Here is a 27,302-nt window from a genome sequence, read left to right as displayed (position 1 = left end):
TGGTATCCTTAGATCACATCTACGTCCTCTCAAGGTCAAGGCAGCAGCACATTAACACCAGAAGAACTGAGCTATATTGGAAACTCAGCTTCTGTTTCACAGACAGGGACATGGAGCCTGCAGGGGAACCAACTGGCCTGTTGCCTCGGGGAGGCTGAGCAGGGGCCCAGAGCCAGTTTGGTTCTGAGGCCTCTAGATGCGGACAGTGTTGATCCGTAAGGGCTGCACATTCTTGCCATTGGCATGGCTCTGCCCAGGGCTGAAGTAGGAACAGAGCTTGCCCGGGAACTTCTCACGGAAGGTATAGAGCCAGGACATGTCATCAGCATTGTAGAAGATGAGCAGCCCCTGGTCATAGTCCAGAAAGACGCCCACCTTGTCCAGCTTGTCTCGGACATTGAGCCGCGTCCAGGGCTCAGTGCAGGCACTGTACTGGTTGCCGTCATGCATGACGATGCAGTAGAAGCCACGGCTGGGCTGGATCTGGATGCTGCCTTTGCGGCTGGCTGCCTCGTGGGCCAGCCCGATCACCCACTGGGTTTTCTCTGCCACCACAACCTCCCAGTAGTGGACACCACTGCTAAAGGCCTCGGAGCCCAGCACCGAGACCTCCACGTCAAAACGCTTCGGAGAGTCCTGCAGTGGCTGTGGGTGCAGGTTCCCGTAGGCCACGATGGTGCAGTCATCAGATAGGATCAGACGCTGGTGGGCAGTGCCCGGGTCCAGGGTCAGGGCAGCAGGTACTGTGGGAGGATGAGGAGAGAGAATGAATGGGGAGAAGGTCCAGGAACTCACTCTGAAATGCCTCCCTGAGTGCTGGATTCTGGAGGGGTCCCCAGAAAATTGTATGACTTCTCAATATCAGTTTGACCCCTCTGGGTCTCAGCTTCTTCTGTGCAAGGCAAGGGTAATGGCTGGGGTCCTTTGAGATTTCAGTCGGGCTGCAGGGAAGGAGGAGCTCTGGGCCCTGTGCACTGAGATGTCACACTAGATGGGGCTACACTAGAGAGAGGAACTATGTGAAGCATTCACTCCCCACCATCCCTCAATTTCCAAAGCCTCACCAGATATGCATGCAAACAAAACTCTTTATAGTGATTTGAACTATTTTGTATTATCTGGTTTATATAGAAGAAAGGGTTGTGGTTTTTTTTTTTTTTTCAAATTAAAAAAAATTCTTGGAACCACACTCAGCTTTCCTCATAATTTACTCCTGGCAGTGCTTAGGTGACCATGGTGGTGCCAGGGATGAAAATAGGGTTGGTAGTGTGGAAGAACAATCATGCCCTCCTGTACGGTATCTTCAGCTCAGAGAGATCTAGTTTTAATAGACACTGAATAGTCTGGGAGGCAACTAAGAGAAGACTGAATTTTTTTTTGGAACCATCACTAGGAACTGTTATTCTTTCTGGAAAGCAAATCCCTAATAAGAATGAAGCCACTGCTCTGCCTTTCTGCCTAGGCCCTTACTAGGGCGGATGTTGAGCTCAGCAAAGCACCTGGCCAGGGCAGCGTGTCTTTCACGTGGCATGAATGGACACCTTCACATTAATATGCCCAGTATTTTGTTATAAGTTATTCCTTCTGTACTTCCTTGACATGACAGTCAAATCGATATACATGTAGGGGTTGTATTCACACGCAACCCTGACATTTTAAACAGTCAGGTTATCTTTAAGACACTGCACCTTTATAATAAAACAGAAGACAGGTGGGCAAACTCTGAAAGTCAATGACTACAGGCAATGGCTGTCTCTCTCATCAGAGAGACAAGGAAACTGACCTACAGAAGAGATGGAGACACTCTCAGCTCCTGCAGCAATGCCTCATGGAGACAGTGCAGCCCTAGTCCAGTTTTCCAAGGCCCCTCCTCTTAGCTATCTATCCCATCCTCCCACTCAGTTCCAAAGCCTTTGCTCAGACTTCTGGGTCCTCCATTCACCCCCATACAAAGTTCAATGCAAGGGGCTAGCCTCTGGGAAGCTTTCTGTATGCCTTTTGGGGTGCTCACTCTCCTGCCCAGATCACTTGACAAGAGGTATAGTTCTTCAGACACACTTAACCCCACTGGCAGCAGGAGGATAAGGCCCATGTCCAAGGCATGCTCAGGGCCGGGCTAGAGACTGGCAAGGGGGAGGTTTCTGAAAGGTTCACCAAACCAAACATTCTTTGGGCAACAGCACAGCCCCAGGCATCTGGCTACTGGCTCCTCGAAGTGAAGGAAGATTCCCCTCAGCTCTCTGATACTGGTAGAGCAGGGAAAAGACTACACTTGTTTGGGACACTGATCACTGCTTCTGTCACCCTTGCTGGCTGCATCCATGCTTAGAAATAAAATGCCTCAATGATAGCCATTGCCTCCACAGAGAGCAAGAGCTAGGCAACAAACTGCTTTTGCTCACATATCCAACAAAGTAAACTTACTGTTGTCTTTTCTAATAAAGTAAACTTAGTGTTGTGTTTTCCACTCTTTTCTTCCTGTTTTTAGAACTCAGAGGGCTGTATGGAAACTATTAGCCCTGTGACTAGAGGGGTCACTGGAAACATAATTTTCTGTGCAGGGATCTGAAGAGGCCGAGCTATGAGAGGACACTGAATCAGAGGATAAACATTCACTCTCCTGGCTTCTCAGAACCAGAAAGTTCCTGCCCAGAGGAATGTGGGGATTCCTACAGAGGGTCAGAGGGCAGGAGGAGTATGTGTGAGAGCTTGGAAGAGAAAGCTAATCAGATACAGATGGGACTTTTCCACCTGGGAGGGACAATACCAAGGTGGTCAGCAGCAGTTTTGAATGTCTTGGGCTGCTCAGCAACAGGTGGAAATGGAGGCTGAGGACAGAAGGCCAGTGGAGAGACTGGCATATAGGCAGGAAGGCTCAAGTCCTAGTTCTTTCTTTCTTTTTTTTTTTTTTTGTGTGTGTGGGTCACACCTGGTGGTTACTCCTGGCTCTGTGCTCAGAAATTGCTCCTGGCTGGCTCAGGGGACATATGGGATGCTAGGAATCGAACCACCTTCAGTCTTGGGTTGGCTGCGTGCAAGGCAAATGCCCTATCACTGTGCTATCTCTCTGGCTCCAAGTCCTAGTTCTTAAGTCTACTATGGGTAATAAGGGCTACTTCGGTGTTACAAGTTCATCAGGCAGAGATGAGTCTGGAGAATAAACTCTTAATTACAATGAATGTCAGCTCCTTGATTACAGCTCTGTTACTGCAAGTCCCAGGGACTGGATGAAGGCAGAGTTCTTATTGGGTGAACTAGGGGTAGTGTCTGCTGTTCATTGGCTGGTGCTGCAATGGAGGAGGTGCCAATGGCTTGTCCTTTTCTTATTAGAGGGTGTGACCTATTTATATCAAAAAAGGTCCTACTGGTTATTGCCTACCATCCTGGCCCCTCACTTCATCCTAAGCAGAGGTCCTGTTTTTCAGGTCTCCTGGCTACCTGATTGTTACAGCCCTCAGCACAGAGAGGCTTAGATGGCTAACTTCTTTTTCCCTTCAAAGAAGTTGGTGCCCGACTGTCATCTTTTCACCTCCTCTTTCTTTCTCAGCCCCTGGGTGCACTAGTTTACAGCTTCTTTACTAGAATTTAGGCAAGATTCTATAAAATACAAAGCAAGGGTCAGAGAGAGCTCAACAGGCTGAACACATACTTTTTGGCACCTCATGGTCCCCAGAACAATATTGAGAGCCACTCACAAGCATCACCAGGAGTAACTCCCAAAGAAAAGCAAGAAAAGCCCCTGAGCACTGCTAGATGTGGCTGAAAAACAACAAATATTTTAAAATTAAAAACGCAAAGCAGGCACTGAGACAGCCCATCCATCCTCTGGTTGTCTTTGCTCTATGGACATGAAAGCCCCAAGAAATGTCTCCTGACCATCAATAGCTACACTCTGCAGAAGTACATGAAAAATCAGCCTCAAAGAAACAATCAGCTGAGTTCCACATTAAAAGAAAACAAAAACAAAACAAAAACAAAAAAACCTGATAAAGTAACTCCCTGGGCAGGAACTGTTAAATTGTTGAAAATGTTTCCTTATTGTTCCTTCCACCACAAGCAAGCCGGAGTTAAAAGCACACACTAAACTTAACTAGAAGCCTTTCTTTAGACTTTAGACAATGGAGTGCACCTCTGAGGACCTCTCCCCACTGCAGAGTTAATGACTGTGCAGGTGCCCACCAGTCTGCACAATTTTCCCTTTCTAAAAATTGATTTTGTTTTTCTATGTATACCATATGGCCATATGGCAGACTAGATGGTTCATCTTCTAACCTACTGCCTTTTGCCAATAAAGCTCATTTGAGTTGTCACCCTATCTCTCCATTGGCACAAGATTGCCTTGGTGGCTATGTGAGCCAGAGACACCCAAAGCTCAGTGTGGTTAGCCCGTTTTTCAAGCCTCTGTCCATGAGAACGTGGCTTTGAGCCCACTAGGATGGCAGGTAGCAGTGGATTCCCTATGACCAGGTCTTTAAACAATGCCATTTAAAGCCTCCTGCCATGCAGCATGGGAAACATCTGCTCACTCTCCAAGTCATGAGTACTCTGCAGCCTCAGGAGCACTCATTTTTCTTTTATTCTTTCCTTTTATTTTCATTTGGGGGGGGGGAGGTCACACATGGCATTGCTTAGAGCTTATTTCTGGTTTTATATTCACAAATCACATCAGGCAGGGCTCAGAGGACCATATGAGGTGCTGGGAACTGAATCCAGGTAAACTATATGCAAGGCAAGCACCCTGCCTGCTGTACTGTCTCTGGTCCCAGCACCCATGTTTTGGGAAGAGGAAACCAAGGCTCTAAGATGACTTCTCTGCTCTAGAGGGCTTGCTCAATTTGCCATGGGACAGAGTGGGAATTCGAGCTAAGGTTCTTTCATACCATGGTCTTTCCTCTCTGCTGAAGTGCTCAAGTCTGACAAGATGCCCAGCTTAACTTATTCTAGAACATCTGAGACCACCCTGCTCACACCATCAGCTATGCCCAAGACACTAGAGGCTGTTCAGTTTTGCTGCTCAATTCCTAACTGGTCCAGTCACTCTCTTTCCAGAATATGTTCAAATTATGTTACATGAATCTCACTCCCTTCCCTGATTTGACTACACTTATGCTCACTCACTTCTCAGAATGAACTAATCTAAGAAAGCAGGAAGTTCCTGCCAAAGCTGCGCAAAGACACAGTAAGAGGCTTCCCCAAGAATGCCAGACAGATCTCTTTTCTTCGAGGCCTGTGTCAGACTGAACAGTGCATGCTTCTTTAATGTGTTGAGCTTGCCTGAATAGTCTTACTCTTTTGGTAGCTTCTTTGTACCACCCTTCTTTTCAGACCCAGTGGGACCTGCATTCAAGTCCAAGTTCACATTTATCTGTGGCCATTCAGCCAGACTGAGGAGCTGTGAGATGTGTCACAGTCATAGGGCAAGCAGGTGTCAAGTTTAGTGACAGGATTATTATCACAAAGACATCACGTGATTTGATATTCATAACTGAGATAAGTGCAGAAGAGGAGAAACAGGTTCAGAGATGGTAGACATTGACCCTGTGGCACACAGCAAGGCAGTGAGCCTTCTAGAACTCCAGATACTTGGATTCAGATAAGCATCGGGGATGATAGGAGTGAGGGGAGCAGGTGCTGGTGTCTTGGGGTCAATGGCCCAGCTGGGGAGGAAGTTGAGAGGGAGCTGGTGGGGGGAGTTAGACCAGGAAGCTGGAAGATTTACTGTGTTAGCTGAGAGCTGGGCTGGATCGGGAGGGTGGAGAGTGAAGGTTCTGGTGCAGGGGAGTGACAGGTGCTAAGGGATCTCAGGTGACCCTTTAGAAAGCCTGTGCCAGAGGGAGAGCAGCAGGAAGCTGCTGGAATCTATGGGCGAGGTCCCTGGGGACCCCGCCACTCCCACTCAGACATAAAGGGCCCAGTCCTGGCAGAGGCACCTGCCTCACATCAGAAGCCTACAGACAAAGGAAGGGGCCTGGCTAACCAGGTCATTGCTTCCCCAGCTCCCCAGGGACCCCTGCCCTTGGCAGGTGTTTGGGAGTGGGTGTGCTGCTGCTCCCTCAGCCCCTCTTGTAGGCACTGCTTCTCACGGGAGTGAGGGTGGGGGTGGGGGTGCCTCTCAGGGGACACTGAGATCTCTGAATGAACTGCCAGCACTTCGATATCTTCACCTGGAGGCTAAGTGTACTAATTAAACCTACATCCCAGGGTTGAGGAATCCTGGAACACTCTAGGAGCTCACCCAGGCATTTTCACGACCCTCAGTCTATACCCTGCACTGTGTTCAGGGAGGGATTCGGGGCTCAGGGTATCATAATAACACTTCTCCTGGCTGTGTAAGTAACAGGCTGGGCCTTACCTGGGTGGATGTCCTGGAACAGAGACTTCCAGATGGTGTACTGTAGGGGCCCTGTATACTTGGACGTGGGAAAGTCTTCGTAGGTCAGGTTGGTCTCATGGACTTTCCCCTTCAGCCTGGAAGGAGGGTGAGAGAGAACAGTTTTTTGGCATGTGGGGTCCCTGTGCCCACACAATGGTCCTGCAGCCACTTGGGCCAGCTGATAGGGAGAAAGCATGCACATGAAGGGTGGCTGTGCTATTCTTTCCTCTCTAGTCTTTCTTTCTTTTTTTTTTGTTTCGGCCAGACTGGTTTGATGCTCAGGTGTTACTCCTGGCTAAGCACTCAGAAATTGCCCCTGGCTTGGGGGGACCATATGGGACGCCGGGGATTGAACCGCGTTCCTTTCCTTGGCTAGCACTTGCAAGGCAGATACCTTACCTCTAGCGCCACCTCACCGGCCCCTCATCTCTAGTCTTAAGCTTGGTCTCTGCAACTGTAAGAGGTCCTTTGACAGCACATGCTGGGCTCAGTGCTGGGCATTCGGTCAGTACAAAACACACTCCACCAACTCTCAGTACAGAGCCTCAACACGCTAATGACTCAGGAGTATTATTACATTATTAAAGATGACTCTCTGGCCTGGAGACACATGATTTAATGTGGCCTGGGAACTAATAATACAAACTCTTCCAGATAATAAAAAAAGGTAATAATCCACTGCTCACTTTTTAGTGTGTGGTTCAGAGATATAGCCATATTCCGCCTTTCCTCCCTGACAGACACACATTATTTTCGAGGCAACATCCAATGATATTCAGGGCTTATTATTGGCTTTGTTCTCAGGGATCACTCCTGCGGGACACAGGGGATCATATGGAATGCTGGGGATTGAACTTGGGTTGGCTAATTTCCTTAACCCCTTAGCCCCTTAACCCATCTTGATATATTTTAAGGAAGATGTGTGTGATTCTCTGCTAACCAGCCATCTGCTTTCATTCCCATTCCTGAGTAGGCTAGGGAGGGTGCCCATCCAGGGCTGGCCCTTGCAGGCAGGCACTCACCGCTCAGAAAGCGAGGCCACCCCAGCCAGAAAGGAGTGTCGGTCGGTCTCAGCCAGCCGTTCCTGCAGGATCTGGGCGCCCTCCTGCACCTTCCGCAGCTGCTGACTGTAGCGCTGCACCTTCTGCTCAATGTCGGTCAGTGTGCGAGCGGTGTCTGCCTCCAGCTCCTCCAGCATGGCCTTCTGCCGCTCCCGCAGCAGCCGGTGCAGCCGCTCGAAGGCCTCACCAATGGTGGTCCGCAGGCTTTTGGTGGAGGACTGTAGGGACAGGGGAGGGGGTTATGTCAGGGAGGGCAGAGAGTGATCCCTGAGTGAGAAGAGAGAGGAAAGGGCATGCTATGGGGGCAGTGAAGCACCTGCAAGAGCCTGTGGAACAAAAGGGTCTGCATGGCAGGGTCAGCAAAGGACCACATGGAATGACACTGCCCAGCAGGACATGGGGCTTGAATGAGAGGAGAGTGTAGACCCTGGTGGCTTGCAAGGATACTTAGGGGGGAATCTCTTGGCACTGAGTGACAAGAAACAAAGGGGTTAAGGGTGATGTGCAGACTTCCATAGCTTGTGGTTGTGCAGCTGGGAGGGATAGGAAATCTGGGAATGTGGGGGAGTGAGAAGATGCTCACTTCAGGGTGGATAGCACAAAGCCCTAATTCTGATCATAGGGCGAAGGGGGTGGGGAAGAGGGCAGATGACTGGCAAAGTTCCTGCCTGGCAAGCATGATGTATGAGTTGCATCCCCAGCATCGCCCCGAGCAGCGCTGCTATTTAGGAGCCGCTGGTGCCGCAACAAAGATGCACTGTCTTTGGTACATACCAGGCATGCGCGAGCACAGCAACAAAGGCCTGGCCCTTCCGCTAAGCATGGCCATGAAAGTGTGCGAAAGAAATGCTACTGGGTTGGGAGATAGCACAGTGGCTAGGGTGCATGCCTTGCGAGCTCCCGAGCCTGGTTTGAAGGCCTCCTAACTCTGCTATGATCCTGGAGGCTCCAGTCACTGCAGGGCCTGAGGGAGCTGCATCTAGAACTGAACCACTAGACTGGGCAGCCGTTGGGAGCACAAACACCTTGTCCCCTGAGTAAAAGAGTACTAGTACTAAAGAGTGAGACCCTGAGGCGCGTGTGTGAGCACTGCAACGGCATGCAGCCTAGCAAGCGCACCACCACAACCAAGTGTGTGAGGAGGGTAGAGAAAAAGAAGGAAGAAGAGGGAAGAAGGAAGAAAGGGAGGAGAAGGCCAAAGGAAGAAAGGGAAAGGAGGAAGGGGAGGAGGAATAACAAAAAGTAATAAATAAGTGCAAGAGTGAAAGTACAGCAGTAATGCTTGCATTGCACAAGATTGAATCGGTTTCAATCCCTGGCATCCCATTGGGTCCCCAGAGCACGGCCAAGAATGATTCCTGAGTGCAGAGCCAGGAGTCAGCCCTCAGCGCCGCTGGTGTGAGCCAAAAACAAACAAAAATTAATGAATAAGAACCACTTGTGGGACTTTAGCACAGATGATAAGATCACAGTTGGCAATGAACTTTATAAACTGTGGCTGGGGCACTTGTGCCACCCTGAGAGGGACGGGCCAAAGGACAGGAGGTAAAGTCACAGGTATTCCACTAAGGCCAGAAAGAACAGAGGCAGTGTTTTCTGTTCCTGATGACATTGTCAAGCTTGGGAGGAGATGAGTGAGGCAGAGTGAAAGTGCTGGGCCCAATAACTGGGGAGGATTAGGCTCGTCTCTAGCTGTGGCTAAGTCAGTGGCCTCCTTATCTCTGAAGCTGGGGTTTCTTTTCTATTTTGCAGGAGGGTGAGGTGGGCTATACCCAGCAGCACGCAGGGGTTACTCTTGGCTCTGAGTTCAGAAAAAGCTCCTGGTAGGGTCAGGGGACCGTATGGGATGCTGGAGATCAAACCCAGGTCAGTCCCAGGTTGGTTGTGTGCAAGGCAAACACCCTACCGCTGTGCTATTGCTCCAGTCCCTGAAGCTTAGGTATCTTTCTTTCCTTTTCCACTTCCTTCCCTTTGTTGTCATCACAATGGCAGAGGCCACTTGGTTGAGTGCTCTCCTAGGGTCATGCATCGGGTTGTGGTCCAGGTACATGCCATAGAGGTGCTTTCTGGCCAGGGTCCTACATTTTCTGCTGCGGTGCTTGCACACATACTCACTGAAGGGTCATCCTTTTCACTGTGGTGCTTGTGCACCACGCCCACCCCAGGAGATACAGGCTATCAAAAACTGAGGACACAGGCAAAATCCTCAGTCTTAAGCCTCACTCTTTTAGCTGCCAGAAACTGGAGGTACTCGCAGCAGTGTTTTTATTCTAAGTACTGCCCATTTCCATGTTACGGTGAATTTGCATAAAGTTGCAAGATGTTCTGTTCTTCCAAGTTGTCTGCGGCCACAATCCTGGCCAGGTGCATGCACATCTTCAGTTGCGGTCCTCTCGTGGGGCTGTGCACTTTAATTCTGGTGCTGTGCATGTTTGCTGTGTGCTGGAGATCACATACTTTACAATGCCACCAACCAGCAGAGCCGCTGGGATGGCATATGGTGCATGTGGACAAACACCAGGGAGCAAACTTGTGGCCTCACTTTTGCCAGGCTGGCTCCTTTTGCTACTGACTCATCTCCCACCTTCTCAACATGTGTCCTTCTCTGTGCCAAGGGTAACACATGGCAGGGTCATGATGAGGATTAACTGTGACTCTAAGCACAGAATGAAGGTACTGTTCAAGAAGCAGAGTAAGAGCCCGTGTATGCCAAGGCACCATGCCTAAGAAACACATCCCTGAAGTCTTCGCCAGAAGCCAGCTTCTCACGCGGGGTCTGAAGGGTGGGAAGGATGTCCAGTGGGGGAGCAGGGAGCAGGCAGAAGCTGCAGTGCAAGTCAGAAAGACACAGCCAACAAGACTGCGGCCGCCTGCAGCAGTGTGTGGGGCCTGCCTCTGCAATTTCACTTTGTGGGGTTTGGCTGGGAGTTCAGAGAGTCAGAGACCCCGCTGTGTTCAATGCCCAAGGCTCTGTGGGAGGCTCAACAAAGGCTCAATTAGGGCCTGTTCCCTCCCCACCACGGCTTCAGGAAGAACTGCTGGCAGCGAGCCAACTTCCCTGCGCATGCCCACCCAGAGCACCAGGCAGACAAAGCGGGTGGAGGGGGCCTGGGGACAAGCGGTCGTCTGCTGGTGGCCTGCCCAAGCCCCTCACTTAGCAAGGATCCTGCTTTGGCCACACAGTCGCAGGTGGGAGATGAAATGTACCTTTCAAAGGTTGCCAAAGGCCATGGCTCTCCCACCGGTGTCTCTGGTTGCCCCCTCTGTGGCAGTTCCCTCTCTCCCCTGGTCCTTTGACACTGTGTCAGAACAGCGCCTCCTGCTCTGATCCTCCACACCTGCCATCACCACTCTCACTTCTTTGTGGAAGGTTCCAGTCCTTAGTCAGGGCTCTGCAAGGTACCTGGGTACCGCATTCACCTTTCCAGAAGCTTCTCCCATTTACTCTCTGGTCCTCCTGCATGGCTCTCCAACTCTTCACCCCACATGTCAGACCCATGTCTTAGCTCTAAACTTCCCCCCTGAGTAATCCTTCTAATATTCATACTGGGCCATAGACAGAGCTAAGTTGAGGAACATCTTCTGGCTCCTGGGTTGACTAGTGAATGCTAAATTCCTTAGCCTGGTGTACAGTGTCCTCAGTCTGACCCCAGCTTACCGCTTGTAATTATAATTCCAAGTAGTTCCGTGTTCCCAAGGCATTAGAAAAATTCTCTTAAAACATGCCCCTCTCCATCTCATATATGTTTCCCAGCTAGTAGGGCACTCTTCCTGTTCATCTCAGGGAGCTGGCTCAAGATGGTTCTGCAGAGATGAATGGAAAGTTTAAATCCTTTCTAGGGGAAGGTTGGGGTCCAGGACAAGAGGAAGAAAAAAAAAAACATTCCTGGGGAAGAAGCCTGGGGTTCACAGAACAAGAGGAAGGGAAGGAAATGGGTAAGAAGGCAGTTCAGAGCAGGGATACTCTGAGAAACTCCAGGTATGTCCTGATGGTTCTACTGGACCTACCTGGCCTGCTCCCTGCTAAGCCAGCAAACACCCAGGTAAGGCCAGGAGACTGGCACAAAGCTCTGACAGATGGGCCCAATGAGAGTTTCCCAGTGAGCTCCTTCTTCTGTGGGACCTCACCTCAGCCCCTCTACCTCTCTGTGCCTCCATTTCCTTGCTGCTAAAATGAAGTGAATGACAGTTCCCACCTCGAGTTAAGTATTTGCCAGTCACATTTGTGCTACAAGCATTAGTTATGAGGGAGGCACTGTGCAGAACATAATCTGGGGGAGTGTGGCAAGACCTTGAGTAGAAAACACAATCCCTCTGCTGAGAGTGGTTGAGCTCAATGACTGCCTCCTGCTCTCTCTAGTTCATTCTAGGGCAGTGGCACACACATAATGACTTCAATCCCCCCAGTGATAGGGCCAGGAAAGCAGCTGTCACGGTGGCCCCAGTGATATCCCTGGGGACACCCTGGAGTTGGTGGGTGCTGGGCAGGCTCAGGAAAACACCCTGCCAAGAATGCGTCACTCAGCAGGACAACCAAGGAAAACACTGGGCTGGGGAGGGAGATCAGACCAGCTCTCCCGCCTGCAGGAAGGCGAGGCCAGCACCAGGTGAAATATGACCTCCTGAAGCATCCATAGGCATTTCTTACATAAACACCCCAGTCCAGACAGGATGTGGGGTTGGAAGAACTACAGGGGAGAACCCGCAGGACCCCCCCAGAGTTAGACAGATGGACAGGAAAGCAGGGGGAAGAAGAGGTCAGTGGAGAAAAACAAGAAAGGGGTTCAATGAGGAGAAAGGGGTGCAGTGAGGAAGAGAGATTGTGGCAGTGAAGAAATAGACCCTAACAAGTCCCCGTCACCCTTACATTGCCTCACCCCCTCAGGCTTGTATTGCCTTTTCTTCCCCTGAGAGATGCAGAATCACTGCAGATGGGGAAACTAAGGCTGTGTGAAGTCAACAGTCTGGGGTCCTGGAACTGTTTCCCAACTGCTGTCAGTTGGAGTCCTGACTCTAAAATGTTCCCTGAAAATGTTTGCTACGACCTCCCTGTGACCCCACAACTGCGGGTGGTCATGCTTGGGCTCAGATCTGCTTCTTCATGGCCTCTCCCAGGCAGGGTGGTGACCTCCGAGGCCCAGAGCTCTCCTGCTGCTGGCTCACCAGTGAAACCAGAGCCAAAGCACTACAGAGCCCAGCAGCTGGGCCTGGTCACCCATTCAGAAAGCCAGGCCAGGGGTGGAAGCAAGTCCTGCCCAGTTAGTGAGACACCTCTGAGAGGGTAAGGTGGGAGAGTTAGAGGGAATACCTGGAAAGAGTTCTAGGACCCACAAGATGGATCTGGAAGGAGGTGGACCATCCACAGCACAGATGGGAATACTAGTGACCCAGAGAAGGATATAGTCCACCCAAAGTCACACAGTGAGTCAGTGTTTGAATCAGAATCCACAACCTTCCTCTAAGGCTTAGAAGATAAGACTTCAAGACACTGTAGCCAGAGACTATAGATTTGACCTGGTGCTCTGGGTCCAGAGCCTCTTGTCCTGAGCTTAAAAGGGGAGACAATTCTTTCTTTTCTTTTCTTTTCTTTCTTTCTTTCTTTCTTTCTTTCTTTCTTTCTTTCTTTCTTTCTTTCTTTCTTTCTTTCTTTCTTTCTTTCTTTCTTTCTTTCTTTCTTTCTTTCTTTCTTTCTTTCTTTCTTCTTTCCTTCCTTCCTTCCTTCCTTCCTTCCTTCCTTCCTTCCTTCCTTTCTTCCTTCCCTTTCTTTCTCTCTTCCTTCCTTCCTTCCTTCCTTTCTTTCTTTCTTTCTTTCTTTCTTTCTTTCTTTCTTTCTTTCTTTCTTTCCTTCCTTCCTTCCTTCCTTTCTTCCTTCCCTTTCTTTCTCCCTTCCTTCCTTCCTTCCTTCCTTCCTTCCTTCCTTCCTTTCTTTCTTTCTTTCTTTCTTTCTTTCTTTCTTTCTTTCTTTCTTTCTTTCTTTCTTTCTTTTCTTTCTTTCTTTCTTTCTTTCTTTCTCTCTCTCTCTTTCTTTCTTTCTTCCTTTCTTCCTTTCTTCCCTTCCTTCCTTCCTTCCTTCCTTCCTTCCTTCCTTCCTTCCTTCCTTCCTTCCTTTCTTTCTTTCTTTCTTTCTTTCTTTCTTTCTTTCTTTCTTTCTTTCTTTCTTTCTTTCTTTCTTTCTTTCTTTCTTTTGGTTTTTGCTGGCTGTCTGCTCAGAAATAGCTCCTGGCAGGCACAGGGGACCATATGGGACACCGGGATTCGAACCAACCACCTTTGGTCCTGGATTGGTTGCTTGCAAGGCAAACGCCGCTGTGCTATCTCTCCGGGCCCAAAGGGGAGACAATTCTAGGGTAGGACCCCAAATCATCAGTAGGGCCTCAAGGAACACTAAGCACTGAATGGAAGGCAGTGCTGGGCTTATGGGATGAGAAGGAATGGGGATTATTTAAGTTCTCCCAGTCCTGTAGTACTCCAGGTTTTCTGGAGGGGTTCTGTTCCCATTTCAACTTGGACCCAAAGAAGGAAGGGAGAAGGGACCCCACATCCAATCCTTCCCCTCCCTTACTTCCTTAAAATGAAGCTCCACCCTCACAGCAGTAGTCAGCTCTGCCCATTACCCACCTGGCTCCGCCCCTAGCTCTTCCAGCGCCTGGTCCCACATCAGGCTTACCTTGGTCTCGGCCAGCTGTCTCTTGAGCAGCTGCAGTGCCTCCGTGTGCTCACGTTCACTAGCCTGAAGGGCCTGAAGCTGCTCCTTCAGCTCCCTCTGGAATACACACAAGGTCCCAATGGAGCCAGGCAGTCAAGCCTGGGAGTTAGCCCTCCTGGGTGTCTTCACACCCACGCCCACCTCCACCATCCACTTCCTGTCCCAGTTCAACCCTGTCCAGTCCTGCATTGTCCAGAATCTGTTCCCATCTTTCCATCTTTCACCTTAAGTTTTGACGCAGCTTCCTGCCTGGCCATGTAGACTCCCACCTCAATGCTCTGAGGAAGCAAGGCTGTCCACTGTCATCCCCGGGACAAGCTGGGAATGTTCTCCAAGAGGTTTAAGGCACTGTTCCCAGCCCTTGGCTTATATCTATTATTTGACCCATCCAGAAACCCAGGGGCAAACCTATTAGTGCTACCCTCCTCTTTCCAACAGAGAGATTAGCACTGAGAGGTAAGAAACTGGCCCCAAAGCTCACAATAGAGCATGTGAGAGCAAAGCTGGAATCGAACTCAGGCCGACAAGACTTTGGGCCTGTGGTCTTGACAGATGATGTTTGTGTTGTGAAGCTGCCTTATGAAAGACAGCAAGCCTCTGTGACCCACACATCACAATTTTACACAAGGACAGGATCAGACTGTCTGACTTCTTCTTTGCCTCAGATTCCAACACAGCTCAGCATAGCACTGCTAGTGATCTTGTCTTTATTTAAGAATTTGATATTGGGATGAAGCTCTGCAGTAGAGCACTGGCCTTGCATGTGTGAGGCCCTGGGTTCACTCCAAAAGAAAGAAACTGCTATTTTATTTATAATGCTTCTTTTGGGGGGGGAATTATTTTTGGGGGGAACTTGGGGTTATGCCTAGTGAGCTCAGGGTTTACTCCTGGCTCTGCACTCAGGAATTACTCCTGGTGGTGATCAGGGGACCAGATGAGATTTCAAGAATAGAACCTGGGTCAGCCACATACTAGATAAGTTTTATAACTGTGCTATCACTCTGGCCCCTAGTTTTTTATTTAAATATTTTTTAATTTTTTAAAATTTATTTTTTGGGGAACCAGAGTGATAGTGCAGCAGTAGGGCATTTGCCTTGCATGCAGCTGACCCAGGACGAACCTCTGTTCGATTCCCAGCATCTGATATAGTCCCCCAAACCAGGACCGAATTCTGAGCGCATAACTAGGAGTAACTACTGAGTGTCACTGGGTGTGGCCCAAAAACCAAAAAAAGAAAAAAAATTTTTTTTAAAAATTGCTCATGTTGATTCCTGAATTTGGGGCACTTGCTTCAATCTTCTAGCTGAGCAAGTACCCCCTCTCCCCTAATTCTCATCCATTTCCATCACCCTCTCCATCCAGCCCAAGTGATCTTCCTTCTGGCCCTGGTCGCTCTGGGCATGTTTCTGCCTACAGCTGTGCACTTGCTACTTCCTCTCAGATGTTCTCCCAGGGGTGCCTTGGACCATTCTGCATGACTCAGATGCGCAATCTCAGAGATCTTCTTGCCTGACCACCTCTGTGTAGCAGATTTCCTCAAGCAGTCACAACTTGTGGCATGGTTATTACATACCTCCCACTGCTGCTCTTGCTCATTCCTCGGCCATTTCTTTCTTTGGCTGTTTACTGAACAACTCCCTCATGAGCATGGGAGCAGTGCTGCCTTTTCCTTGCAGACTAACATAAGCACCAAGTAGGCCTGCCTCAGTCATTATTTGTCAAATGCTCTGAGGTACCCTCCAGTATAGGATCCAGAGATCTGTACTCACAGAACCAGCCCATGGTCTCATAGCAGGTTCCCCATCTGTCCAGCCAGTGAGTCCTCCAGAAAGGGCCCCTTTGTTCCCTCTTGCAATTCCCTACAGCCATGAATATCCTGACACAGAGATGGGGCTCTGAAAGTTTGCTTTGTAAACAAATACCTAGGGGAACTGCCTCTGAGCAGGATCTGGGTTCCTGAGTTAGCCTTGGCTGTGAGTGATGCTGAGAGGCAAACTTACTCATTCCCACTCGCCTCTTACTTATTCTTCCAGCTTCCAAGGAGGGCCCTTATGAAACGTTGAGTTCCACAAATTTGACACACTGGATAACAACATGGAAACATGGTCAGAGAGGAAAGAATGCTAAGGGAAGATTGTGGAAAAATAATCATCTTCGCTTACTTTCCCTTAGTCATTATGTGACATTATTTACTGAGCAAATATAAGTGGCAAGTACTGCTGAGGCTCTGGGGATGTACCACAGAGGACCACACCGATGCCACTCTGCCTAGGGGTTTCTTCCAGTCTAGTGGGGGGAAGGCAGATAATAAACGAGAAATAATGACCAAAGATAGTCTGTGCTCTGGAATAAATAAGGAGGGCTGCAGGGTGGTAAATTTAGGAAGGGACAGTGGGGGGCAGCTTTTCTCAGGAGGTAACAAGTGAGATGACAGCTGGAGGATGAGGAGAAGCCAGCATGAAATGCAAGTCAGATAGAAAAATAACAGCTGTTTTGTGAGACGAGAGCACTTGCACAGATGCGCTGATGAGAGGAAATCCTGGCAGCCAAAAGGCCCTCATAAAGATAGAAGTCAAAAGCCAAAATCAGAGAAAGAAAGAAGAAACTTGGGCCCTTGGTGTCAGGAGGGACAGTCATACTCTCATGGGACATGGGACACAGTGAGATGTGAGGCCCTTGGGACAAAAAGCCCCGCTTTATAATGTTTGCTCATATCTGCAGTGTAAATGCTCCCTCCAAAGCCAATTTCAAGCTCTCAGCAGGAGACTCTGGACAAAGAGTTTGAAAGAGATATGTATAATCAGTTCGCAGGAACCAGGCAAGAAGCTGGAATCTCCAGCATCATGGCGTGAAACCCTCCCAGGAGATTCATTTCACCTGGAAGAAAAATAGGCCCCTCATATAACTCCAGCGCTGTCCACTAGGTCACTCAGACAGACCTCTGAGAGTTGGTCCTCATGAATTCTTGTGATTTTGACTAGTTAAACAGGCAGATGCATTCACTCAAGAGGCAGATGTCCTGGGGCCTGTCCAGCTCGGGTCACAGGCCTGAGATGCAGGTATGTGAATGCTACAATCCTTCCTCTTGGAGGTCCTAATGGGTCCACAAGAGACCTAGCAAACCCAGGCAACTTTCCAGATTCTTTGAGCAAACTGCTCTGGTGGCCACGTTCCTCACATTGCTCAGGGTTCCTTGGGGACTTGGACAAATTCCTCTCTACTTCCAAGGCCAGGAAGAAAAGAACAGGCCTTCTCCTCCTGGATCCCAGGAGCCAGGGAACACTCACCCATTTTACATATACAGCCTGAAGCCCCCTTGGTTCCTAAGTGGTATCAGTGACTGGGAATAGGATGAGAGACGTGGTATACCAGTCAGGAAGGCGGGGACACTGACATTGGCGTCACAGCAAACATAAGGCTAGTGTTTGGGGAAAACTACTTCTCCCATGTGCCCATATTAGAGTTGAGCACCCCCCACCCTCCCTATCAGAAATCTGGGCATCATCCTTGACACTGCACAAAGTGACCACTCAGTTTTTACTGGAATTTCTCTCCATACCCATTGTTCTTAGTACCGTTTTCATCTGGGTTAGGGTCTCAGCTCTCCCTTGGCCCTGAACTCTCTAAATGTCCCACAGAGCAGTTGTAGTAATCTTTCTAAAGAGTGATGTGTCCACTTTTACTCCCCTCCCTCACCTCAGGATCTTCCCAAAATTTCTATGTGGCATGGGAAGGAAAAGGGGCACAAAGCTTGAGCATAACATTCAAGGTCATCCCTACTTGACCCAGGTTTAGACATGGAATATTCCCATGAGACTAGAAAGTTCTATGGATAGTGATGCTCTATAAGAACTGAGTATCTTGCAGTTTTCTCCTTCAGGTCTATTCCTTCTGTAGTGCTTGTCTCTATGACCTTCCCTACTCTCATGTCTTCACTACACTTGATCTTAGCCAAAAGGCTGAGAAGCGATGAGTCTCATCTCTTAAAACCTAGATCAAATGACACTTGCTGGAGGATCTGCACTGTCCTCAGACTCTTCTCTGTGCAAAGGTCCCTAGATGTGCACTAAGTGAGCAAACTGCAAGTTCACTGCAAGGTCATGTGTCAGCCTCCTCCACGATACTGCGGTCCCAGCTAGTTTACTGCTAGTTTACATTCTTAGTGCCCAATTGGATAGGGTGCTTGTTTTGAACCTGGCTGACCCAAGTTATCCCTGGCACCTTATATAGCCCCCTGAGCCCCGCCTAGAGACAGGAATAAGCCCTGAGCACTTCTAGGTGTGGTCTCAAAACATACACACACTAGAAAAAAGGGGGGGGGGGCGAGGAAAGAGCCCAAGGCCAACAGCTCTACTCTGGTAAGCTATAGAACCCAAGGGACCCACTAAACTAGGAAATCAAGTCCGAGACTCCACAAGGAAGACAAGGAAGCAGCCTGAGCTGTCTTCTCTTTCACACAGACTCCTTCTCGGTCTGAGATCAGACCTGTTTTAGGAAATAGGTTCTGTCACACAAGCTGTGTGACCTGGAGCATGAAGCCTAATCTCTCTGGGTCTCAGTCCGTTATCTGTGTGAAATGGTACTAATACCTCCTCAGATTGGAGGGTGAGAGGAGATATTAGTGAGGCAGGGTCAGGCCTACACTGGCTCTCAAAGACAAAAAGTCACAGGCTCCATATGAGGCTGCTTGGTCACTTTGTGTCCAAATCCCTCTCTGTCTCTTCAGTAAGGAGATTCAAGGAACCATCTGGCCTGACCCCCTGAGTTTCCTGAACAGGTCCAAGAAAAGGTCTGTGTATCTTACAGGATGACAGCAAATCAATAACAGTTGAGAAACAAAAAGCTTGACAAGCCCCTAAGTCAGAAGCAGGGCTGGTGATGACAGGGCCTAAGGGCAGAAGATGGAAGGGGGGGGCAGTTTGGTTTTAAATTTCCTATCACCTGATTCTCAGAATTCTATGAGATTAGTGCCTTCATCACTTCCATCTCACAGAGTGGGGAAGAGAGGCTCAGAGAGGCCAGGTCACAGAGCTCCTAAGAGGTACAACTGGGCTTCCTGGTGACTCCAAAATCCAGAGGAAGGGCCTTCTGTTCAGTTCAATGCACAGTCAATTTTGGACACCCAAAGGCAGACTTGATGGCAGCCACCCCAAGGGCTCTGCTTTTCCCTCCAGAAGTTGACCATTAGTTGGGGAGGCAGAAATGGAAAGCACAGATGCTTTCCAGGGAAAACAGGACAAAGTGCCTGGGATCCTGTCCAGCCATAACTCCTGACTGCATGCATATATGCCACCTTCCTTCTACCTCTGTTCCATCCTTGTCAAATGAAGTGAAAAACAGTGCCTTCACCCTGCTCTGATAGTTTCCTTTTTGGCCTGCCATGCTGCCTCCAGCAGATGTGCTCAGTCATTCTTAGTTGCTGCCATTATGGTGGTAATAATTATAATTACATGTGATAGGGGGAGGGTTGATTTCTGATGAGCAGGAGAGTGAGGAGAGACGGCGGGTTCCTTCAAGTCTCCAGGGTGGTGTCAGAATGTTCCAGTAGAAAGAACTAGTCAGGCCAGGGCACACCCTCAGGAAGTGGGGGGCAGGCAGGGATGGCAGGAGCCAGGTCTGTGATATGGGTGGACTCCAAAGCAGGAAAGGCCAGTGGGGCCAGCTGGGGTGAGGGCAGGGGTGGAGGAAGCCTTGACAGCCTGGAAGAGCTGGACTGTGAATGACCACGTCAGAGTTAACCACTCTTTAACCTCTTTCTGCGGAAAGGCCATCAAGGCTGATGTTGACAACACAGGATGGAAAAATGTCAGCTCAGTGTTTTGAGGCTCTTGTGGGGGGGAGGGGCCAGGAGTAGAAGATACAGACCACCAGATCACCTGAGCCCCAATGCCAGGCCAGCGCTCTTCTCCCCTCGCTGTACTTCTAAGAGGACAAAACTGCAGGAGGCTCATCTCCAGGGCACTTCACAGAGCTGCCAGAGTCCATAAAGTTGGGTTCAAGTTCCAGTAGGATGACCTTAGACTTAGCACTTGTACCCTTCTCAGGGCCATATCTGTCAAGTGGAGATAAATGCTCCAGGGTAGTGATAGGACTAAAGTGATGTGCACAGGGGCCAGGACCCAGCCTGCTGGGTGCCTATCCATGCTCACTACTGCTCTCTTCTTCTCTGACCCCTTATTAGACTGGCTGAACTGGCTTCTTCTGTCTCTCAACCCCCACACCCTGATGCTCCTGATTCTTCTAACAGAATTGAGCTCTGACATTTCTAAGACATTACTAAGACCCCACTCCAATGAGTCCTGGATGTCCCTCACTCACACACCCTCCCCGCAGTCCAACTTGAACACCGCACCAAAGACACAGGCCTGATAAGGCCACACAAATTTACTCAAACCTTTTCTTGCCTTGCCAGTATCTCAGGACACAGTGCAAGCTCCTTGGGGTGGGATGATATATGCTCATTCTCCCCACAAATCCTTGTTGCCTCCCCCAAGCCACAACGAAGGTGAGCTCACCTCAGATAACCTGGATACCAGTTATAGCTGCAGCAATACTTAATGACCATATGTCCTTAGACATCATTTCTGAGCCTCAGTTTCCTCATTTTTATATATAAAAAAACCCATGAAGTCTACCCCAGAGTGTTGCTATGAAGACTGAAAGAGGGAGTTGGATGGCCTGGAGCAATCCAGGGGATAAGGAATTTGCCTTGTATGCAGACCATCTGGGTTCAATTTCTGGCATCCCATTCGGTCCCCTGAGAACTACCAGGAGTAATTCCCGAGTTTAGAGCCAGGAGTACCCCTGAGCACTTCCAGGTGTAGTCTAAAACCAAAAAAGATAGAAAGAGGGAGATGGAGTAAAGGTGGTTACCAGGCACTACCATTGCTCCTAGCATTCCCACACCAAGGCAGTTGTGGCTGGAATGCTGTTCTCTATGCTCAGAACTCACAGCTCTTGTCAGGGAGGCCAGAGTTCATCTGCAAAATGAATGGGTACTGGCCATTTTGGGAGCAACAGAGGAGGGGCTATGGTGGGGATTGAGGTCCTGTAGCCTACTCCCAGAATTTACAGAGTTAGTGCTCATCAATGCTGCCAATCGTTTGTGGAAAGTTATGACATCTTGCCCTTGTCATTACAGTCCTTTTCTCCCTATAAAATCAACATCCTGCCCCCATCCTAAGATTGCACTCTATGGCTGTGCTTGGCCAAGGTGCCCTAGATAAATGTGATGCTCTGGTTGTCCACAGATGCCAATTGAGGGAGATTTAGTTGCTCATACTTAGCCGTGCCCCTGTGGAGGCTGCTGTTGGCACAAAAGTGCTGCTCTGTGGCAAAGGGATGGCAGAGGCTGTGTTCCCAGGACACAGCTGGATGGACTTTGTCTGTTCCCTGCACAAAATGACAGGCCTTCTCCCCTCATTTCCTTGGGTAGCCAGCTATGTGGTCTCCCTCGACATCTGAAGTAGATTGTTTTCTTCCATTTTCCTGGGAAAGACTGATGGCATGGCAGTACTTCCCACCAGAAGCAAGGACTGGATCTGGACCCAGTTATCTCATCTGTCTTCTCATGAAGCATCCTCAATGTCTCTGCCACCATCCCCCACCTATCAGTATCTCCCTTTGGATGAAGAAAGCCTCCAGAATGGCTCCAAGGGTCACACAAGGCCTGAGCACTGGTGGGATGGAATTCAATACCCTTTCTGGAGGAGAGGAGCTGTGCTGGCCAGAGCATGGCCAGGATACCATGGCTGACCAAGATGCCAAGCAGCCACCTGCGCTTAGTCCACCAGTTGCCACAGATGCTGTGTTCTTAACCTGACCCTGTGCTGAGCTTTTGAAATGTAAAGATGGGCAGGGTGAGTGGGAAATCAATCCTCAGGGCTTGAAGGTGACTTGGAGCTAGCAGATTGGCTTCAAACCCTGCCCCTCCATTTACAGCATGAAGGGACAGAACAAGTCCTGGAATTCCTCTGAGCCTGGTTTCCATGTTAAAGAAAAATAACAGCAGCCTCTCAACAGGAGATTAGAAAAGGGTCAATGAGGGGCCAGAACAATAATATAGTGGATAGGCCACTTGCCTTGTACAAGATTGATCCGGAGTCCCAAAACCCCACCAGGAGTGATCCCTGGCACAGTCAGGAGTAAACTCCAAGCCCTGAGCACCTCTAGTACCTGAGCACCTGGAGGTATGGTCTCCAAATGAAACAAAGCCAAAGAAGGGGGGAGGATCAGTGAGATAAGACAAGAAAAGCACTTAGCACCAGCCAGCAGTGGAGTAGGACTCAGCATGTAAAGCTAAGGAGCTTTAAACCTTTGTAAGATATGGCTCCCTCCCCTCTTAGCTGTGTGATCCATGTTCTCAGCAGTGAATGATAAAAGGAAGGTAGACAAATAGCCGCGAGCACACACACACACACGCGCACACACACACACACACACACACACACACACACACACACACACAAAACGAAGTCTGCAAAACTGTAAAGAAACTAACGATGTTTTAGCATGAAGTAGCTCTATGGGAGAACTTTTACTCTGACATTAATGTATCTCTGTTTACTTATAGTCACAAAAAGTAAAGCTATTTTATAAGTGCTGCATGCTGGGCATATATTGGGCACTTTTGATAGAGCCTATAAAACCATTACAGATTCTCAGGAGGATCAATTACCCCCAGGTGGCAGATAAGAGAGGTAAAATAAAGTGGTCTGACCAAGACACATGGCTCATCAATGATAATGCCAGCACCTAACCCCCAGTGCTGGAATCTGGAACCCAGAGCAATTCTGCTGGGCAATGCAGGAAAGGCTTCTCAAAAGAGGTGGTGTGTAAGCTGGGTCTTAGCGACTGAGCAGTCCTTCTGGAGGTGAGAGGTCTGAACCAGGGATAACTGGAGTTGGGGTGGGAAGACCTTTAATAGTTTTTTATTTGTCATAACTTGGTGGGGTGTATACTGCTGGCATTCTGTGGAGAGAGGCCTGGGATGCTGCTAACATTCCCAGTGCACAAGATTGTTTTGCCCGACAGGAACTGATCTGGTTCCAGCTGTCAGTCATGCAGAGAGCATGCTGCAGCAAGTTAGGGCTCCTATTTACTGAATGTAAATGCTGTTCTGGGCTCTTGCAAAGATTATCCTAGTTCAGCAAAACCCTGTTACTCCCATGCTGTCCATGTGAAAACCTGAAGTTAGAAATAGTAACTTCCCTAAGACCAATTGCCTGAAAATGGCAGAGCCTTGCACTGGGGTTGTCTGAGCACAAATCAGAGCTCTTAACCTTTCTGCTCTGCTGCCTCCAGGATAAATACATCCGCTTTAGACCAACAACAAGGAAGGGTTTAAGGAGACTCAGTCTAATTCTAGCCCAGCCTCTTCTGGTATTAAGGGCAAGGTTCTGTCTCTCCCCCTGCCATTTCCCCATCGTTTAGTGAAAGAAGATCTCTAAGGTTCTGCCAGCTCCAAGTCTGTGATTCTCCAGGAGAGAGACCTGAGCCCAGGGGACAAAACCACCAACTGCTGGGAGAGAAGGGATGTGACAGCAAGAACCTTCCTGAGGCATAAGTAGCTAATGAGAGCTGTTTCCCCACAGAGACAAGGAAGGGCAGAAAGGGGTGGGGTGAGGTTTGTTCTGCTGCCACCTTCTTACTAAGTCCAAAGGTGCACCAAAGGCAGGCCTTGTCCTCTAGCAGGAGGGGCAGGTTTGGGCATTTGCCCATCTGGGCACATGAGTTCTTGTAGGCAAGAGAATGGGTGGGAACATGAGCTGCCCCAGCCCTATCATGTGCTAGGCATCTCAAATAACAGGTTCATACCAGGTCAGACTCATGAAAACTCCAGTAGGAAAGAACCTTCTTGACCCCACTTTCCAGGCAAGTGCACTGAGGCATCGATGAAGTGACCTGTGGAATTACAGTATTGAGAGGAGGTTTGGAATCCTCGTGTATCTGGCCCAACTAGAGGGTAACTAGAGGGTAAGTTTACTAGAGGATAATAGAGGGGCTACCCTTCCTTTTTTTCATCCAAGAATAAAAATGTTTCAGTATTGTTGGGAGAAAAAGTGTTCAATTTCTCCTGCATTCCCCAGGTCATGAAGTAGGCATCAAAGAACCAAAACACATACTTCTTTTTTTTTTGGGGGGGGGCCATACCTGGTGACACTCAGGGGTTACTCCTGGCTATGCACTCAGAAATCGCTCCTGGCTTGGGGGACCATATGGGATGCCAGGATTGAACTGAAGTCCTTCCTGGGTCAGCCGCATGCAAGGTAAATGCCTTACCACTGCACTATCACTCCGGCCCCTAAAATACACACCTAAAAGTCCCACCTTCAGAGTCAGCGGAGAGAGGAGGAAGTGAGAAGCAGATGAGGATCCGACTGGCTTAGGCCATGCTTCCTACTAGCCAGGCTCTTTAGCCTTCTGGTATTGTGGGTGTGGTAAGTCAAATCACAGACCCACATCTAGATAAACCAAGAGGCTACACAGATGGTTTTAGACATAATCTTTTCACACCCTCACAGCCCCAATCCCATCAAAGGCTCTCTCTCCTCCTTCCTGCTGATATGACTTCATAAGTAGTAGACAAAGGGTTCTTCATCTTCACAAGAAGTTAGAAGGCACCCGGTGCTTTGAGGGAAAAAAAGCATAGGGAGGCAGTGATGATGAACATTGGCCCATTTCTCCTAGAGCCAGCACTAGTCTCCATGGCCATCACTAAGTGGGTTGACTCACAGACACATGTGTAAGGCAGAAGTCAAAGTAGGTATTGAGCTTTTGCTTAAGCATCTTCAGGGCTAGCAAGCTCACAACTCTGATGTTAAACCATTGCATTCTGATAAAATGTTTGGAGAACCCAATTCCTAAAGTTCCAGATTCAGATTCACAATTGATCATTCATTCATTCATTCTTTACTGAGGTGCACTGTGAATCAGGCTTTGGTATCATCAATATGTTGAGAGACTGTTTAGCCCTTGGTGAATGGTATATTAGACTGGTATATCAAGGCTAGAGACAGGGGTTGCTGTATAGAAATGGTTCCATTTGAGAAAGATCCTAGGCTCAGAGAAGCTTTGGAGCCATTTTATTAAACATAGTTGAAATGGACTGCTTTGCTGCAAGATTTATTCAAGCCCTTAATATGCAAATGTACTCTGAGAATCCTTCAAGGTGAGTATAGAGAATATGCATTTCCCAAAAATATTTAAGTTTAGTGAACTACTTTTTTTTTGGTTTTTGGTTATTTAGTTTGTTTGTTTTTGAGCCATATCCAGTGGTGCTCAGACTTACTTCTGGCTCTGCACTCAGGGATCACTCCTGGTGGACTGGGGGACCATATGGAATGCCAGGGATAGAACCCAGGCTAGCCACATGCAAGCTGAAAGCCTTACTTGCTATACTATCTCTCCAGCCCCTAGGCTACTACATTTTGAAATATTATAATTGGGAGCACTTGGAAGAAATGTGGATATAATGCTATATATATATATATATATACTTTTGGAGGGGTCTGGTATAACTTGATTAAGGTTTCAGAGAAGACATTCAAGTAAGCCTGGAAGTTGAGTTGTCAGTGAATATAGGGAAGTTTAAGGGGGAGCAATTATAATACTAGGCTGACTAGCGGAAATTATCTGCCTGAGTGTTCTCTTTTACTACGTGTTCAGATGTGTGGTTTGGGTGACAGAGCCAAGGACATCATTTAAAGCCCCTAGAGACTCCTAGAGGCCCACACCTCTCCCTCTTTCTCAAATCACAGCACCTGCTAAGTCTTAGTCTCTAAAACTTGGGTCTACTTTGGTTTAAATGGGTTCTTAGCATGCATAGATTTAGGCCCAATCTTAACCATTCACGTTGAGTCCCCTGGTACTGGGTACTAACTCCACCCTCTCAAGGAGTTTGCTTATACCCTCTCTTAAACTAAATCCTGACCTGCCCAGCATAATCTAACCCTGATACTCTACTGGTGACCCGATGGAACCTGTTTCATAATGCACCCAACCCTGCTGTCATCGAACCCACACAGTCTCTACACATTCTCAGAAGGGAGCCCTGCCCTCACCCTGACCCAGTGCCTATCCCCATCTTTGTCTTTGTCCCCAACTCTGCCTCGGGGTTTTCAGGAAGACAGGCTAGAAGGTGAGTGAAAGGATTTGGGCTACCCCTTGGTGATCAGGGCTTACTCCTGGCTGTTCTGGGACCATTTCTAGCAGCGCTGGAGGACCATATGTAGTGGTGGGATGTAACAAAGAGTGCTTTACCTTAGTTCTATATCAATGACTACCTTGAGCCATTCTCAGGCAGGCTCCTATCTCCAGATACAGTCTCCACCACCTCGACCATGGCCCTGCTTTTGCCCCGTTCTGGTCTGTTCCTATTCCCAAGGGGGCTCCAACCCCATCGGGGCTCTGATCTCATTTGTATTCCTCTCCTTCCCAGTCCCACCCCACCGACGACGACCCATGCATGGTCCCACTCACTCCAAACCCAAGTGTTATCTATCTATCTATCTATCTCTGACCCCGCGGTACAGACAGACCGCCTGGGCACGCCCTCGGAGCCCCGCCCCTCGCCGCGACCACGCCCCTCGCCGTGACCACGCCCACCGGGCTACCCTGATTCTGACAGGCTCCGGTTCGACAGCTGGCCACGCCCACCGAGCCACCCTGGTTCTGATAGGCTCCCGCTCGACAGGTGGCCACGCCCCCGCCACGACCCCGCCCCGCCCCGGGCCCTCCGGGCCGCGCCGCGCACCTGCAGCTCCTCGAAGGCGTCGTCGATGCCGGTGACCTGGTGCTGCTCGTGCAGCGCGGGCTCGTCGCAGAAGAAGCAGAGCAGCGTGCGGTCCGTGAGGCAGAAGAGCTTGACCTTGTCGTGCGCCTGGCAGGGCCGCGCGGCGCGGCGCGCGCTGAGGATGGCGTCCAGCGGGAAGGCGCTGTAGCGCTCCACGATGTTGGCCAGCTTGAGGCTGGGCGCCAGCGCGGGCTCGGCGAAGGTGCGGCGGCACTCGGGGCAGTCGCGGGCGCCCTGCGCCTCCTGCCGCACCCAGTGCTCGGTGATGCAGCGGCGGCAGAAGTAGTGCTCGCAGCCCAGGCTCACGGGGTCCTGGTAGATGCTCAGGCAGATGGAGCAGAGCAGCTCGTCCTTGAGGCTGCACGCCAT

The 27,302-nt window shown here is 49.4% G+C and overlaps 1 protein-coding gene across 1 annotated transcript; it reads right to left on the bottom strand.

Annotated features, from left to right (window-relative positions):
* Nucleotides 1-92: 92 nt before the first annotated feature.
* On the bottom strand, nt 93-27,302 carry TRIM62 (tripartite motif containing 62). Its single transcript, XM_049774818.1, has 5 exons — nt 26,895-27,302; nt 14,102-14,197; nt 7,396-7,652; nt 6,353-6,468; nt 93-743 (listed from the first exon to the last, which is right to left on the bottom strand). Exons 1-5 carry the CDS (start codon nt 27,300-27,302, stop codon nt 193-195), a joined length of 1,428 nt encoding a protein of 475 aa, XP_049630775.1. The 3' UTR covers nt 93-192.

The sequence above is a fragment of the Suncus etruscus genome, chromosome 6 (assembly GCF_024139225.1).
Source record: "Suncus etruscus isolate mSunEtr1 chromosome 6, mSunEtr1.pri.cur, whole genome shotgun sequence".
Lineage (NCBI taxonomy): Eukaryota > Metazoa > Chordata > Mammalia > Eulipotyphla > Soricidae > Suncus > Suncus etruscus.
The sequence above is the reverse complement of the archived record's forward strand: the minus strand, read 5'-3'. Positions and strand labels throughout refer to the sequence as shown.